The following is a 17444-nucleotide window of genomic DNA, read 5'->3' on the forward strand; positions in this document are numbered from 1 at the left end:
AGAGATTGCTTCTGCCTGACGTTCCTAGAAGAAGAAATGATGATCATATAGTATTTTCTGTGTACCAGACACTATTCTAAGTGCATCACATTGATTTTATCTATTAACCTTCATAAAACACTATGACCTAAATTCCACCACTATCCCCATTTTACAGATAAGAAATATAAGACATGAAGGGAGAGGTTTAGTGAAATAGCTCAACATCACATGGCAAGAAGGTAAAGGGAGACCCTGGAGTGGAGCACAGTCCAATTGGCTATAGAGACTGTTCCCCAATCCACGATGTGATTCTGCCTTCTGGGATACAAATTGAGATAGTGCTTTGGATTCACAGAGTGTAAGTGGCATGAGTGATAGTAGTCCTAGCTAGCCATAAAGAAAAAAAAAAAAAAACTCAAGTCTGGACAGATGTAGATATGATCATAAACCATATTTGAATATTTGACAGAGAGATACAGACATACACTTCATATGTAACAAGATCAAGGACTATGTATTATCAGTGGCAAAAAAAATATAGGCAAAAATTCTCTCTTGAATGTCTTTAAAGTCAAATATACTCATAGACATCTATTGAAAAATCTTACTCTTTTTTTCTAAAATATCACCTTAAGTGTTGTTGTCATTTGAGAATTCATATTATTGCCCACTCCTCTCCAGTTACTTCATGGAATACTGTCAAATTCCAACTGGCTGAAGAATAGAGGTTTTATCCCTTAAAATAAGATTTTGGTATGAAGAAATGTTCCTACAGAACTGAAAGACGTGTAGTTCATGCCAAGTGGCATTTCAGACACAAAGAAATGGGTAGGAAAACATTTCTCTTTTCTCTGAATTCCCATTGCACATTGGGCCATTTTTCTTTTTCTTGACATTTAATGTATTGTATTCTTACGTCTGTGCACAAGTTTTACCTCCCCACAAAAACTATAAACTCTTTAAAACGGGAACTGTGCCTTACAGTAAAAGGCAGTGTGCTGGAAAGAAACTAACAAGACTTTTATTAGTAAGTGGAATCATCACTTACTATTTGCACGACCTTGGGCAAGTTAACTTCTCCTAGTCTTGATTTATTCCTCTATAAAAAAAAGATTCATAACGGTATATAGTATTATTATCTAGAATTTCAAAAGAGTATTTGGGACTTGGATTAAACGTGGAAGATTGAAACATATGTGCTTTACTCCAGTAACACATTAAAATTTCAGTAAATAAATTAAAACTTTTTAAATACTAGGGCAAAGAAAGCAAAGGAAAAGATAAAAGAGAAAACAAGATTATATATACATATATGGAAAGCAATGGACTGACTTGAAGTAACCAATTTGGCAAACATGGAGTCTCTGCAGTGAATGAAATCATGAAGAAGGCTTATTTGCACTTCAGAATCTCAGAGGGCTCAGGAGTTCAGGCAGGAGGTGCCTTGAAAGTAGGGTGTTGATGGTGATAAAAAGATGGGGGCCAACTGAAAATCTTTGTAAGGAGCAGTGAAAACCTTGGATCTCTTCCCTTCCTGCACAACAGAATGTCTACATGGCTTAACTGTGCATAATATTTATATAAACATAGCAATGTATAGGCTGAACAGTGATCTGATAAAAATTATAATGTTCATGATCTTAGAAAACAGAAGTGGAAGTGTGTGTTAGGGTGAGGGGAGGTATTTAAGGAAGCTAAACAAATGCCTTCCATTGTAGGATGTTTATAGGCGATATTTAAAATCAACAAATGAATAAATAGCAGAATAGCATGTTATGTAACCCTGAAGGCAAATACCAGAAGAAACGGCTAAAAGGATTAAAAGTGGTTTCCTCTAGGTGATGAGAGGTGAGAAGGGCTGTGGAAGACAGAAGTTGGTGTTTTATATTATAAGCCTTGAAGAAGATTTGACTTTGATATACATGTATATTTTTAATTATAAAAAATATTTTTTAAAATGAATGCTGGGCTACAGAAGGCAGTCAATAAACATCAACAGTAGCTCCCTTTAATTCCTGTTCATTATTATTTTCCCCACATATTTATTTATATTCATGTTTATTGCACTGCAGGTTCTCATTAAATGTTTGCTAAATGACTAAGCGAATAACTCATCAAGGTTTACAGATTGAATCACCAACAAAATCATCAGAAGAGAAAAAAAGAAGAGACATATATATTGCCTTCTATTTTATAATGGGACTGTCGCCCATGAATAAAGTTTTGACCAATTTATGGTCAGTCTTTTTGGCATTTTTTTATGGGACGGACAGTGAGAAGCTGCTATAAATACAAAATCAAGTAATTGTTCCAAAGGTGTGTCCTGTGAAATATGAGAATTATGTGCAACTTGAAAAACTCCCTTAAAATACTATTAGCTACCTAAACATGACAGGTTAATTAATCTGACAGCATCAACTCTTAAAATGACCTTTGCCGTCACCAGTGTTACATGTGTCCATGTTTCTCTACACCCTCCCCACTTCCACAAGCATGGTGGTGATTGATACATTATTTGTATTGATCAGGAAATGAGACCCCTGACTCTAGGCATATTTACTCTTGGGGAGTGTAGCACACCTCAGCACAAACACACACTCAGACTTCACAGAGCATGAACTAGCAACTGTCACTTTCAAGAACAAATTTCACATTTTGGTTTTGTATTTACTATTCTGTCCAGAGAGATTCTGCTCTCCACAATTTTCCTCTCCACCAGCTCTCTCCTCCAGCCTGCTTTCATTAGGATTAATGAGTATAAAGAGATTAGGGTAGGAAGAGAGAAACAGAGCCACATGGACAAGCTCTATTTCCTCCATTAGTCTGCTCTGCTGGTTCATTTATTTAGTGACCCCTGCCTGCCATGGCCACAACTCCTTCACTGAATCCATAGTCTGGACCTCAACCAAGGAAGAAACAATGCAGGTCTATCACTTTGTTTGCTTGCTTGTTTGTTTGTTTGCTTGCTTTGAGACAGAATCTCTCTCTAGTCTCTGCACCCAGGCTAGAGTGCAGTGGCATGATCCCGGCTGACTGCAACCTCCCAGGTTCAAGCAATTCCCATGCCTCAGCCTCTGGAGTAGCTGGGATTATAGGCGCATACCACCATGCCTGGCTATTTTTTTTTTTTTCACTAGAGACGGGGTTTCACCATGTTGGCCAGGCTGGTCTCGAACTCCTGGCCTCAAGTGATTCACCCACCTCGGCCTCCCACGGTGCTGGGATTACAGGCATGAGCCACCACACCCAGCCCTTGCTTATTTGTTGAAATGCATGAAGGGAGAACAACACAAGGGGATGAGACAGAGCTTTTCTTTTCTAAAACAGTTGCTTCTGAACAATCCAGATGACATGCACTTTTGAAGAACTTTTTAAAAATTATGTTTCCAATAGTAACAACAAGTTAAACTCTCTGTCCCAACAACCACACATGCTGCTCAGCTGGTGACTTATGATTAACAGTCCCTATGAAATATAAAACTCAGTCAAATAGCAACAATTCAGATTAAACACAAGCCAAATCAGCAGATGCCTGGCACCATGTACTAAATGCCAGCAAAGGAGGCTCTGTTGGAATGCAAGAGGAAGGGAATTCCAGAGACACTGAGTCAGCCTGGAAGCCATCTTAATACTGCCAGGCATGGGGAGGGACATGGGAAAAGTCCCAGGTGAAGAGTTCAAAGTTTGCTGAATCGACTTTCTTATTAAAAACTTTCAATGATATAAGTTTTCTAACCATGGGATAATTATCTGAATGCTCAGTTTTACTATTTTATATGAATCAAACATCAAAAAAGGACAAGGATGGAGTCCCAAAGGAGAATAGAATACTTGCATATCGAGAAAATGTCCATGGATATGTGCTATGAATTAACGTAAGCTAATTTTGCAGTTTGTGATTATTAAGTTCTTTGGGGTAGACATGTCCTATTGTAAGAGAGATGTGAGTGTTCTCGGTCACCTTTCTACAGCCTTGCTATCACGTATGACATCAAGTCTCAAACTGAATTCTGCTACAACTACAAACATTTATTATCAAGCAGTCAGAGAAAGCATCACAATACACAACTGGTACTGCATGTTCTCTAGCTCCCTCTCTGATATTTTAGTGCTTGGACTACATTCTGGATTAAAAGTTCTCTCAAAGCAGATGCAAAAGTATTTCAGAGGCAAGGTGTAGGCAAATCCAGGCAAACCAGCACTCTGAGTCAGCAGACCAATGGGAGACTGTCAGCATCAGGCCTTGGGCACCATGCTGAAGTGTACAGACCGCAGAGCTCCCCATACTTGTATGCCTCATCTGGCAAAGGGGGAGGATCATGTTTTTAATAATTCCAGTCAGTGCACATATCTAAAGACACTAATTTGATGAATGAAAACATATTTCTAACATTTGCTATGCCAGTTTACAAACTTTGACTTCATCAGGCAGCTAAATTTCTTGCTATAGCTAACTCTGTAACAGGACTTTTTAATTAGATGCTAACTGGGTTGAAGTGTGTGCCCCAAAAATTCACATCCACCAGGAACTCATGAACATGACCCAATTTGGAAATAGGATTTTTGCAGATGTAATCAAGATAGAGTCATACTGAGTTAGAGTGAGCCCTAATCCAATCACTGGTGTTCTTATAAGAGGAAAGTTTGGACATAGAAACATACAGAGGAGACCGCCCTGTGAAGATGGAGGCAGAGATTGAAGTGATGCATCTATAAGACAAGGAACATTAAGGATTGCTGGCAACCATCCAAAGCTAGGAGAGGGGCATGGAACAGATTCTCCCTCAGATCCTCCAGAAGGAACCAACCCTGCCAACACCTTAATTTTGGACTTCCAGCCTCCAAAACTGTGAGAAAATAAGTTTCAGTTGTTTTAAGTCACATAGTCTGTGTGAATTTGTTACAACAGCCCTAGGAAACCAATATGCCATGGAAATGTATTTCCATCTAGGGCAATTAACCACCCCAGGGAATAGTATGAAACAACCGCCCCCAACCCCCACCCAAAACACACACATCTCACCATGTTAATGCTGAAGTATGTCAAAGTAAATTACAGACAACTTGACAATATTCTAGTAGCATGTCCTTATATATATTGTTAACAGCTGAACAAAGAAGCTAAGCATACACATAAGATGTAGATTGCCTTTACATCCTTGAGCTGGCATATTCATTCCAGCTTTCACACAATAGAAGACAAAGTGCCTCCTATTTCTTCTTTTCCAAAGAGTTTTGGAGGCTTTATAGGTCACGGCCCATTCACAGATATAGTTTTCCACTGGTCAACAGATGTCTATTTGAGCCACTGTGAGAAATCAAGTCCGATATATAAAGTATGACCTCACTTGACCAAAAGTTTTATTATGAAATCCTGTTTGATGTTGTTTGATTTTATATAATCCTTTATGATTTTGTTTTATTGCAGAAATCCCAAAAAAGAAAATAAAAGAGCAGCATTTTGTGGATAGAAAATGAAAAACACATTTTGTTTTAATTTATTCAGAATATTTGTAGTTTCTCAACGTAAACACTTTTTGCTTAACTCCTAATATTTTTGTGTCTGTCAAATCTTTGGTGTTAAATCATCCTAAGTGTCAATTGCAGTTTTGAAACTTCTTGCCTGTGTGACCTGAAGGAAGCCTCTGTTTAACATTTTTGCAACAAAAACAAGGTGCACCTTAGAAGCTTGTAGTGAGGATTCAATGAGATCACATATGTGAAATCCCAAATGCAGAGCACAGTGCCAGATAAATGTTTTGCTTTTTTTCCTCCATTGACATATGTTTTGCTTTTTTTTTTTTTTTTTTTCAGATCTCATTTTTTAAATATGAATGTCACCATTTTCTGTTGTGGGACCCAGGACAAGTAAAGGGATAAGTGACAGGCACAGATGCTCTCTTCTAGGTTTGCCTACAGACTCCAGAGTGCTGTGGATCATGCCTGGGCAAGCCCCAGCCTGGGAATTGTCAGGCCCCTGCAGAGAGGAGAGTCTGTGTACCTTTGCTCCAGGCTCCTTCCCCCACAGAGTGACAATAGCTGGAATAACATTCAGCTGAAACACTTTCCAGAGAAGCAGAGTTCCACCCCTTACACTAGGGAATGAAAACAACCTCCAGAAGGTTAGGACTAAAACTAGAAAAAGCTGCATGCACTCAAAAGCGGGGCTCTATCATGTGAGTTAATGACCACAGCACTATCCTGCCTCAGCTGAAAGCACATGACCCCGGGAGCCAGAGAGAATGGGTTCCAATCCAGGCCCCACCTCTTACTACCAGTGTTATCTTGGAAACTGACTTAAAGTTCCTCAGCCTCAACTTCTCACTTGAAAAAATAGAGCTATTATTTCCCCTGTTGTTTACTTGCAGTGTGAATTAAATAAGATAATGTGCATAAAATACTTTTTGATAGTGCCTGACTCATAATTGGCCTTCAACAAACAATAGTCTCCCCAATCTTAAATAGATTTCATTCAATGTGACTTCCTCCACCTCTACTGTCATAGAAATCTCATTCTTCACTCAGAAGCTGACTTGCCACAACTCTGTGATTTTTCTTTGTCCCCTCATGCTTGGTGGACTCTTCCTACACTACTTCTCCTGGTCTTCCTTTTAATGGTAACCAGGGCATTGGTAACCAGGTAACCGAAAACCCGGTAACCAGGTTTTGGTTTTTGGTTTTGTTTTGTGTTTTTTGTTTGTTTTTGTTTTTTTTTTTGAGAAGGAGTCCCCCTCTGTCACCCAGGTTGGAGTGCAGTGGCACCATCTCGGCTCACTGCAAGCTCTGCCTCCCAGGCTCAGGCCATTCTCCTGCCTCAGCCTCCCAAGTAGCTGGAACTACAGGTGCCCGCCACCATGCCCGGCTAATTTTTTTGTATTTTTTTGAGTAGAGACAGGGTTTCACCATGTTAGCCAGGATGGTCTCTATCTCCTGACCTTGTGATCCACCCACCTCAGCCTCCCAAAGTGCCACCATGCCCAGCTGTAACCAGATTTTTAAGGCTTACTTTGTGCCAAAAGCTGCATAAATGCTCTCAAATTCTCACTGTAACTCTCCAATACAGGTAGTGTTGTCCCTCATTTAGAGAAAAAGAAATCTAGCCTGAGAAAGATTAAACTTCCTAAGACAACAAGTGAGGGGGTCAAGATTGGAACCAGGTGTGTCTAACTCTACAGCCTCTACATCACATCACCCATATTGCTATTAATTTTATGTCACACTTCATGTATGTAAGTCATATGCCAGTGGATAACACACATGAGGACAGGTTCAGCCCCATGCGTAGTCCATAGTAAATGCTAAATAAATGTTAGTTAACAATTATTACAATTAGATCATTAGCAATTGATTAGATGATGATGATTAAGTAATGCAAACGTTTTTAGTAACCCATGGATTTTTTCAGGCCAGAAAAAAAAAAAAAAACAAACACTAAAGCGAGGAAAATTTTACTTCGTATTTATTCAGGAAAGATGATTTTTAAAAGGTTATGGATTAAGCCAGAATCCAGCCATGTTTTTAATAAAACCAGACGATTGAGAGATAACTGGGAAAAGGACATGGGTCCATTCCAGAAGTACACCTGGGCTCCTACTCAGTATAATCTCCAAAAGAGGCACATTTCAATAATGTCTTAAAGGTAGTATGTTGACGTGCTGGCATGATAGTTGTTAAGGCTATGATGAAGCAACATTAAAAGAAGGGTGAAAACAAGACCATAAGCCGTGGAGAGATGGTAATCAGGAAATAGCCCATTTTTATGCATTTGTTCATTGCACCAGCCAACAGTGAAGGCCCTACCCCACCCTCACTAACTCAATGTTAAAATCCAGCTACATCACAGCCTTAAGTTAGGGTAGCACAAGAATATTTCTGTAGTGGTGGAATATTCTATTTCTTTTTTTCCAAAGCAGAAATATAGTCAATTCTAGTTGCAGCGAAAGACTTCTTATTACACATTAATTTCGTCAAGACTAGCCTGAACTGATTTTCTCATTTGTTTAAAATGGCTTTGATTCCTAATTCAAGCAGACAGTGCTCATTTTTTCCTGGCCAGTTTAAGACCAAGTGGCCAGGAACAGAGGAAGGCCAGACCTCTGTTTCAGAGCTTATGAAGGAGCGGCAGTGAGTGAGTGCCCAGGACTCTTACCATCTCAATGGTGACAAGCCCAGGGCAGTGTCCATGCCCATGTGATGATGGAATTACCCTGATAAAAATCTTACCACTGATTTCCTGAGAATGGAAACACGAGATATAATGTGTTTTCTGGCAGAGCTACTGATGCTGAGTGGTCCAAGGTGGTTGTTATTGTTTCATTTTGTTTTGTTTCCCTGCAGGAGGAGGTGAACGCATGTTTTGGCATTACATCTGGCTTCCAGCCCTCATCAAGGGAAGGGCTTCTGACTCCTGCCAGCAAAGGACTTAGTTGCTTTCAAGTGGATTTTATTCACCTGGACAGTCATGCAACCAAATCACAAGCAGAGAGGAGGCTTCCCCAACTCAGAGTCCCCACACGTGACCCTTAATATAATGTGTATTGATGACAGCCTGAAGCAGCCTTGACTTCAGTCCTCGGGAGAACAATATGCAACTCTTTATAACAACTGGAGTTTCCCAGATTTCCAAAGTTCTGTTATGCCCAGACCGTTTGTTCTCCAAAGAAGACCACCAGAGTCCAGAGTCAAAGCCAAGCAGCAAGGATCTTTACTACAAGTTCGAACCTGGTCCCTCCATTCCACCGCATACAAGAGGGCCCCGAACAATGCGAGTGTTTGCTTTTTTATAGCCTGAAAGTTACAGGGGAACAAAGGAATTCTTTTGGTTCCCGCTCTTTCAGTAAAACTTTGAACGGCTGTCCCCTCATCTGTCCCCTTATCGGAGACTTTCCTGGTGGTGTTTGTACTGGGCTTGTTTGTTTTGAGCCCGGGGGAAGTTTAAGAGATATATGGTGATATGTGGTGGGATGGGAGGATGGGATGTGTTTGTACTGGGCTTGTTTGTTTTGAGCCCGGGGCTGAGGAATGTGCCTGGCTCTTTTCATTCCCCCCCTTTCTTTTCAGGTATTTTTTTAGAGCCAATCTTGGGTCTTATAAGTCTGATTCTGTTTCAGCGTTTACAGGTTGGTATTGGGCTCTGAGGACCATGAGTTGTACAGTGTTAAACCTTTCTTTAACGAACCGCAAAATTCTGTTAACAACACAAGGTCCTACGGTAAGTAGAAATAGTAGACTCAGCAGGGGTCCAAGGAAGGGGGCTAACAGAGAAAACATAGATGAGTTCCACCATTGGTCTGCAGCTGAAGCAAACTGCCGTGTTCTTACTTCTGTGCTTAACTTGCGTAACTGTTGGACTCGGTCTTCCACGAGTCCTGATTCATTTATGTAGAAACAACAGTCTTCCTTTAGAAACATACACGTTCCCCCTTTTTCAGCAATGAGTAGGTCTAAGGCCCTCCGGTTCTGCAAGGTTACCTGTGCTAGGGACGTGAGCTGCCGCTGGAGGGAGGCAAGGGACTCAGCTGACTCCTCCATAGCAACGGCAAATTGTTGGTACAGCTTGTTACTTTCTATAAGGTGTGACCTAGGGCTCCCCCAGCCAGTCCGGCCGCCATGAAGGATGCGGTGAGGGAGATTCCTGCAATGAGGGGGAGAAATATGGCTCGTGCAGGTCTCGGTCTAGGGTCTGGGTGAATAACAGCACTAGTCCAGTTACCGGTATACCCTAGGAACTCGCCGGCAGTAAGCAGAGTTAACCGGGGAACTAATGTGACAGGAAGACACAGTAGGTTGGTAACAGAGGGGCTTGATAGGTTTTTAGATAATGTTCTATTACACCAGAAGAATATGCCTGACGGAGCCCTTAAGGTGATGTTAGGGGGTGTTGCAGTGATGTTGCAGAGGCTGGAATTAGTTCCTGAGAAACAGTAGGGAAACTTCTCTTGACTGGGGTTTAGGTATAGTGGCACGTTAGGGATAGGGGCATATGAGAGGTTTTGGTGGTTGTTAGCTTGGGCAGAGGTGGATGATCCCCATGGCAGGGGGACAGCGGTTAGCGGTGGACGCCCTAGAGTGGCACATAGAAAGCAGCCAGACAGGCTGTGAAGTCCTGTAAGGTTGGCAAGTTCTAGCGGTTTTCTTGTCGCTGGATATTTCCATGGACCAGGGGCCGTACCTGCACTAGACCCCACCACAGATAGAGGTGACTGGGAGGCGGAGGAGTAGTATACAGCCCCGTGTTGAGGCGTGGTCCAGCGGGAGTTCCAGAAGGGCCATCTGGGATCTATCTGTTCTTCTCCACCCCACCATTGGTATTTATGGATGTTACAATAGTTATAAGGGCAGCCGGCACTTTGGTGCCACTAATAGTGCTTATAATTGTATTCAGTCTGATCCATGTATATGAAAGGTAGTAAAATTGGGCTATTGCACCCTGAGGAGGGGCAATCTGCACTGGCCACTAGTTTCCCGGGCTTATGAGGTTGCCCAGGGTGGGTTTGGTTTTCATAAAGCCAGAATCTCTAGACAAAGGGATTAGGAGCTGGCTTTATGTTTTCCCCAGCGGCCACTAGGGCGACCAATGTTAGAGTTAGACTACCTAACTGCATGTTTGCAGTGAGCTATGCTGCCGGCGCAGGGTGAGTTTTAAGGGGTTGTTCTTAGCTCTGTCCACAGTCCACGTGTCCGGTGCTTCAGCCGCCGCCGTGATTGGCCCCAGAAGGTCGGAGGTTGGGTCCACTGGCTTGACGTGGTTGTAGTGGATCCACGACGCAATGCCTTCTACCTTCAGGGCGGTGGGTGTGGTCAGGAGTACTTGGAGTGGTCCTTTCCACCTGGGCTCTAGGGTCTCTTGTCGGTGTCGCTTAACCAGGACCCAGTCTCCCGGCTGGTACGGATTGGGTGTCGGTGGGGGACTGGTCTCATATAGCTCTTTCAGCTTGGGCCAGATTTCTTGGTGAATTTTCTGTAAGGCTTGTAAGGAAAATAAGAATTCAGAGACATTTTCTGTTTCAGACTTAAGCAGGTCATCTTTTAAGCTAGGAACCAGGGGTGGAGGTCTGCCATACATGATTTCGTAAGGGGTGAGGCCCAGTTTGTAAGGGGTATTACAGGCCCGGAACAGAGCATAGGGGAGAAGGACTACCCAATTAGCGCCACTCTCTATAGTCAATTTAGTTAAGGTCTCTTTTAAGGTCCGATTCATCCTTTCTACCTGTCCTGAACTCTGGGGCCTGTAAGTGCAATGTAGTTTCCAATTTGCCCCAAGGATGGAAGCCAAGTCCTGACTTACCTTAGCGACGAAAGCGGGCCCATTATCTGACCCTATCTGGATGGGGAAGCCATACCTGGGAAGGATATCTTCCAGAATTTTCTTTGCTACGACCTGAGCAGTTTCTCTTTTGGTTGGGAATGCTTCAGTCCACCCTGAAAAAGTATCTACAAAGACAAGTAAGTACCGGTACCCGTACTTTCCTGGCTTTATTTCAGTAAAATCTACTTCCCAGTAGATACCGGGCCTGGTTCCCCTGAGCCTTGTTCCTGCTGCAGCTTGAGATTGGGGGTATGCGTTGTTAAGCTGGCAGACTTTGCAACTTGTCACGATACTGCTTGCCGTCTCAGCTATATGTCTGATTTTGAGCTTGGAGCGTCTGATCAGGTCTATCATCCGCCGGGCCCCCAGGTGGGTGGTTCGGTGGATGTGTTCTAACACCTGTTGTCCTAATTTTTCTGGTAGGATGGTTTGGTCATTAGTATCAGTCCACCACCCATTCTGGATTTGTTTCAGGGGAAGTTTGTCAATCCACTGGAGATCTTGTTCTGAATATTCAGGGAAATATGGCAAGTCCCGGGGGCCCGGGTCAGGGAGCTGGAGTGCAAGGAGTTGGCTGGGAGCCTTCGCCACATTTCTTGCAGTTTGGTCTGCCAGAAAGTTGCCTTGAGCAGCTGGAGTAGTTAGTTTCTGATGCCCTGGGCAATGTACAATGGCTAATTTTTCTGGCCTCCATAGGGCTGTTAGCAGGGCTAGGATCTCTTGCTTGTTTTTTATCTCTTTTCCTTTAGCCGTCAGTAACCCTCGCTCCCTGTAAATGGCCCCATGTATATGCGCCATTGCAAAAGCATATCGGCTGTCTGTATATACTGTCAGCTTTTTCCCCGCCCCTAAGGTAAGAGCTTGGGTGAGCGCTATCAGTTCGGCCTTCTGGGCCGATGTCCCCGGGGGCAGGGGTTCCGCCCAGATTACCTCAGTCTCTGAAGTTACTGCCGCCCCAGCGTACCTCTGGCCTTGATGCATGAAGCTGCTCCCATCAGTGAACCAGACGAGGTCGGCGTCAGGAAGTGGGCGGTCCTGCAGGTCTTCTCGAACTCCGTGCACCTGAGCTAGTATCTTGGTGCAGTCATGGAGTGGGGCATCCAGGTCCGGGTTGGGCAGCAGCAAGGCAGGGTTTAAGGTCGTTGGGGGCAGGAAAATTATCCTGAGAGGATTTAGTAGTAGTCCTTTGTAGTGGGTGAGCCGGGCGTTACTCATCCATCGATTAGGTGGCTGTTTGAGTACACCTTCGATGGCATGTGGAGTAACGACCCGCAATTCTTGGCCCATGACAAGTTTATGAGCATCTTGCACCATCAGAGCCGTGGCCGCAATCATTCGGAGACAAGGGGGCCACCCGGCAGCTACTGGGTCTAACTTCTTTGACAGGTAGGCAACTGGCCTCCGCCAGGGGCCTAAGTTCTGAGTTATTACCGCCTTGGCGACACCCTTATTCCCATCCACGTATAAGTGGAAGGGCTTGGTAACATCAGGTAGTCCTAGTGCAGGCGCGGAGAGTAGGGCGGTTTTAATCTGTTGGAAGGCCAACTCGGCTTCGTCTGTCCAATTAAATGGCTGTTGCCCCCGTGTTGCCTGATACAAGGGTTTAGCCAGTTCTGCGAACCCAGGTATCCATAGTCTGCAAAATCCCGCCGACCCCAGGAATTCTCTCACTTGTCGGGTGGATTGTGGCCTGGGGATCTGCAGAACAGTTTGTTTCCGGGCGTCTGTTAGCCAGCGCTGCCCTCCCTTAAGCAGGTACCCTAGATATGTTACCTCTGGCTGTAGATGCTCTTTCTGTACCACTGCTGCCAGGACCTTGGTCATTTTTTTTTAGTGGCCTTAAATTGCTTTTCCTCTGGAGTATCTCTGTTATTGTAAACCCGCTGGGCTATCTGAAGGAGGTCCTGAATCCGCTTTCCCTCCAAGTCTTCTAATTTCTGGAGTTTTCTCTTAATATCTGGGGCTGCCTGATTTACGAAAGACATTACAACAGCTGCCTGACTTCCTGGAGCCTCTGGATCTATGGGAGTATACTGTCTAAAAGCTTCCATTAATCTTTCTAAGTAGGTAGCTGGGCTCTCTGTCTTTCCCTGCAGAATAGAATATACTTTAGCCAAATTAGTGGGCTTGCGAGCAGCTGCCCGGAGACCTGCCATTAGAGTCTGGCGATAAAGGTGTAGCCGTCCCCTACCTTCTGCCGTGTTGTAGTCCCACGCCGGCCTGGTCAGAGGAAAGGTTGCGTTTATGAGGTCGGGGTTGGCAGTCGGTTGACCGTCGTCCCCCGGGACCAGCTTTCTAGCTTCTATCTGTATTCTCTCTCGCTCTTCCGTGGTGAACAAAATTCGGAGGAGCTGCTGACAATCATCCCAAGTGGGCTGGTGGGTGAACATGACACTATCTAGTAAAGCCAGTAAATCTTTGGGGTTGTCTGAAAACCGAGCACTCTGAGTTTTCCAGTTATACAGATCACTGGTGGAGAATGGCCAGTACTGGAGCCTGGGGATTCCTGTGTCATCTGGGGGTCCTATTTCCCGAAGGGGTAAAGCCACCGTGGAGTCAGGCGGCTGAGGGGGGCTAGTCCGCGAAGTGCGCCCTCGCGTCCTCCCCACCGGCCCTTCAAAGTTACTTTCCCTTCCAGCGGGCCCGTGTGTGCCGGCCGCCTCCTGTCCACCTGCTCCCTCCTGCAGCTCAGCCAGGGGGGCTGGGGCCTGGGGCCCGGAGGGGTGCGGAGGGGGTTCTGTGAACAGTGGGTCCCCGCTGTCAGGTAGAACAGGATGGGGGGGGCAGTTGGTTGCTTGGATTTTAGTCGTCGAGCAACCAGTGCCTTACAGGGTTCAGAGGCCAATTGGAAAGGGGACAGCCAAGGAGGCGGGTTCTCAACAAGGTCCTGCCATATGAGGATATATGGGATTTGATCTAAGTGGCCCGCACGCCCAGGTAGGAAAATCTTGGACTTTACCCTAGTGATGACAGCAAGTTGGAAGGTCCCTTCGGGCGGCCACCCCACATCAAAGGCAGGCCATTCGGAGCGACACAGAGTAATTAGCTTTCCTTTCCTGATTTCTATACCAAGATCATGGTCCCTTGCTCTAACTTCTTTGAAATTACTCGTAAGGAGAGATAGAGGAGTGCTCTGGGTATTACCCATCCTGTAATAATTTGTAGTCTCTTCCTGTAAAGGAATGTGGGTTTGAATCCCTGTAAAAGAAATCTGATCTGACTTATTAATGATATTTAATTGCAGGCGCACTTTGGCAGCCCTGGTCAGAGGCAGCTGCTGCCCGCCAAACCGGGGCAGCTCAGATCAGAGACAGATGCTGCCCGATCAACCGGGCAGCTCAGATACGGCTGCTGCCCGCCAAACCGGGGCAGCTTAGATCAGAGACAGCTGCTGCCCGCCCAACCGGGCAGCTCAGATACGGCTGCTGCCCACCAAACCGGGGCAGCTCAGATCAGAGACAGCTGCTGCCCACCAAACCGGGGCAGCTCAGATCAGAGACAGATGCTGCCCGATCAACCGGGCAGCTCAGATACGGCTGCTGCCCGCCAAACCGGGGCAGCTCAGATCAGAGACAGCTGCTGCCCACCAAACCGGGGCAGCTCAGATCAGAGACAGCTGCTGCCCACCCAACCGGGCAGCTCAGATACGGCTGCTGCCCGCCAAACCGGGGCAGCTTAGATCAGAGACAGCTGCTGCCCGCCCAACCGGGCAGCTCAGATACGGCTGCTGCCCACCAAACCGGGGCAGCTCAGATCAGAGACAGATGCTGCCCGATCAACCGGGCAGCTCAGATATGGCTGCTGCCCGCCAAACCGGGGCAGCTCAGATCGCAATATAGATCAGATGAGAGCCAGGGGACGTCTCCCACCGGTCTCCGCTGGCTGTCCTATAGCGCGTCCGCCAGGACTGTGCCAGCTCCAGTTTCAGACCTCGCGAGTCACAGATTCGGATTCAGAACAGACACAGACAGACAAACGGAGACGAGCCAGCTCACCTATCAGTAGATCGATCCTAGCAGATCCGTTGACCAGGGGTCTGGTGGGCTTGGGGAATCCCGGACGGGCCCCCCGATGTTATGCCCAGACCGTTTGTTCTCCAAAGAAGACCACCAGAGTCCAGAGTCAAAGCCAAGCAGCAAGGATCTTTACTACAAGTTCGAACCTGGTCCCTCCATTCCACCGCATACAAGAGGGCCCCGAACAATGCGAGTGTTTGCTTTTTTATAGCCTGAAAGTTACAGGGGAACAAAGGAATTCTTTTGGTTCCCGCTCTTTCAGTAAAACTTTGAACGGCTGTCCCCTCATCTGTCCCCTTATCGGAGACTTTCCTGGTGGTGTTTGTACTGGGCTTGTTTGTTTTGAGCCCGGGGGAAGTTTAAGAGATATATGGTGATATGTGGTGGGATGGGAGGATGGGATGTGTTTGTACTGGGCTTGTTTGTTTTGAGCCCGGGGCTGAGGAATGTGCCTGGCTCTTTTCAGTTCAAATGAAGTGAAAGACAATTTCTGGTGAGCATAGACATTAAAAATGAGAAAACAAATTTCAAAAACCTCTTGACTGACCATCATTACTTCATAAAACAAGGACATTTTAACAACAAAAAAGTAAGAAAGTTATAACGATATAATTTTTAAAATACCAATTTAGTACTACACCAAAAACAAACAAAACAAGTATTCTAATTATCCTTACAAAATTGAAAACCAGTGAAAACCTCAAAAACCCAGGGTGCCCTTTCCCATATTCTGGGAAATTCTTAACTATGATTCAATGAATGATCCTGGGATGAGGGTACAGCATCTATAAGACACATTTAAAGTATACATATAAAAATTTTGTTATGGAATTCATAAAAACGTAAGTTTGAGTGAAACAATTTTAATGAAATCCTGGAGACAGATTTATCTTCTAAAGGCTGAGCACACTGCAGAGCCCCAGCTCCCTCGTGGTGCTATCCTCGATCCCGCCAGCCACGTGCTCACTCTCCCTCTGAACTCTCTCCTGTGGAGCCATGATTAGCCATACTACCTGGTGTTGGATTCCACAGCACCCGATACCATTTCTGATATGGATGGCTCACAGAACTTATCACACCTATAGAATGCTATGAGTGTAAAAGAGGCATCCCATACATATTTTCTGGATGAGTAGAATTTCTGGGTTACTTCCCTGTCCAAGGGCAAGAAAGTCTCTAGGGAAATTTGAAGATGAAAAATAAATATGGTAGCCTCTGTAGTAAGATTAGGAATCACAAATACCTACATAAACAGGATGATAAGATGAATATAGAAAATGTGTAAACATGTAAATCTAATTTAAAAAAAAATTGAGGCATCTAAAAAGAAGCTGGGAACAAAAACCAGGCCTTCCAGGCACCATGTCTTTTCATCTGCCACACTTCCACCACAGCTCCACTTAGGACGGCTTTGCCTTTCTTCCTTTCAGGTCCAACTTGTCTTCTCTGAAGCCTTTTCAACTATCTCAGCCTTCAGTGATTTGTCCCTCCTCCAAATTGATGCAACTTTTATTATCTCTTCTCTGCTCCCCTAAATTAAGAATTTAAGCTTATTACAGACACAAGGAGAACTAAATAATAGACCTTTTTTTCTTCCTGCTTCCATTTTCCAGTACACTTGGCAAGATATTTCCATTCCCACCTTGTATATACCAGAAAAAATCCTACTCATTCCTCATGGCCAGTTCCGCCCCATTGCTTTTTCTCTTTTACACCTGTCTGGACTCTCCTCACTTCGACCCTACACTAATTATTTCCTCCTCCATGGCCCTCATGTAAATTTTTCTCATTAAACAAAAGTAGCAATTATATTATTGTGAAATTGTTGAGATTAAAACTCAAGTGGGCCACTCACACTGCTTGACATCCTTTTGGGTTGCTCAATCCAATTCACAATAACTAGTTACACCTTCTCTCCCTTCAAACCTCTGAAACAGTTTAGTTCCTTCCGGTATTTAGCATATGAACTTGCCTGTTAGTTTAAAGGGTTCTCAGCCTTTAGAATATAAATCTGTCTCCAGGATTTCATTAAAATATTTTTAACTCAAACTTACACTTGTATGAATTCCATAACAAAACCTCTATTAAAGTATACCTTAAATGTGTTTTATGGATTGCTGTACTGTATTAGTCGGTTT

At 44.5% G+C, this 17444-nt stretch overlaps 1 protein-coding gene across 1 annotated transcript; it reads right to left on the bottom strand.

The window, feature by feature from the left end:
• Nucleotides 1-10379: 10379 nt before the first annotated feature.
• LOC129397878 (uncharacterized) lies at nt 10380-16304 on the bottom strand. The gene is made up of 3 exons (XM_055113096.2): nt 16215-16304; nt 13482-13971; nt 10380-10950 (listed from the first exon to the last, which is right to left on the bottom strand). The coding sequence occupies exons 1-3, from the start codon at nt 16302-16304 to the stop codon at nt 10577-10579; spliced, it is 954 nt and encodes a 317-aa protein (XP_054969071.1). The 3' UTR covers nt 10380-10576.
• Nucleotides 16305-17444: the final 1140 nt, after the last annotated feature.

The sequence above is a fragment of the Pan paniscus genome, chromosome 4 (genome assembly GCF_029289425.2).
Source record: "Pan paniscus chromosome 4, NHGRI_mPanPan1-v2.0_pri, whole genome shotgun sequence".
Classification (NCBI taxonomy): Eukaryota; Metazoa; Chordata; class Mammalia; order Primates; family Hominidae; genus Pan; species Pan paniscus.

Bases quoted from the DNA above. Each gene is read 5' to 3' on its own strand.
- LOC129397878 (XM_055113096.2), bottom strand. From the start codon at position 16,304: ATGGCTCCACAGGAGAGAGTTCAGAGGGAGAGTGAGCACGTGGCTGGC. The intron at 13,972-16,214 runs GTGCTCAGCCTT...GCTGAGCTGCAG, and splicing joins GGGAGCTGGGGCTCTGCAGT to GAGGGAGCAGGTGGACAGGA. The intron at 10,951-13,481 runs GTAGGGGACGGC...TTTCCTTACAAG, and splicing joins GGACTACAACACGGCAGAAG to CCTTACAGAAAATTCACCAA.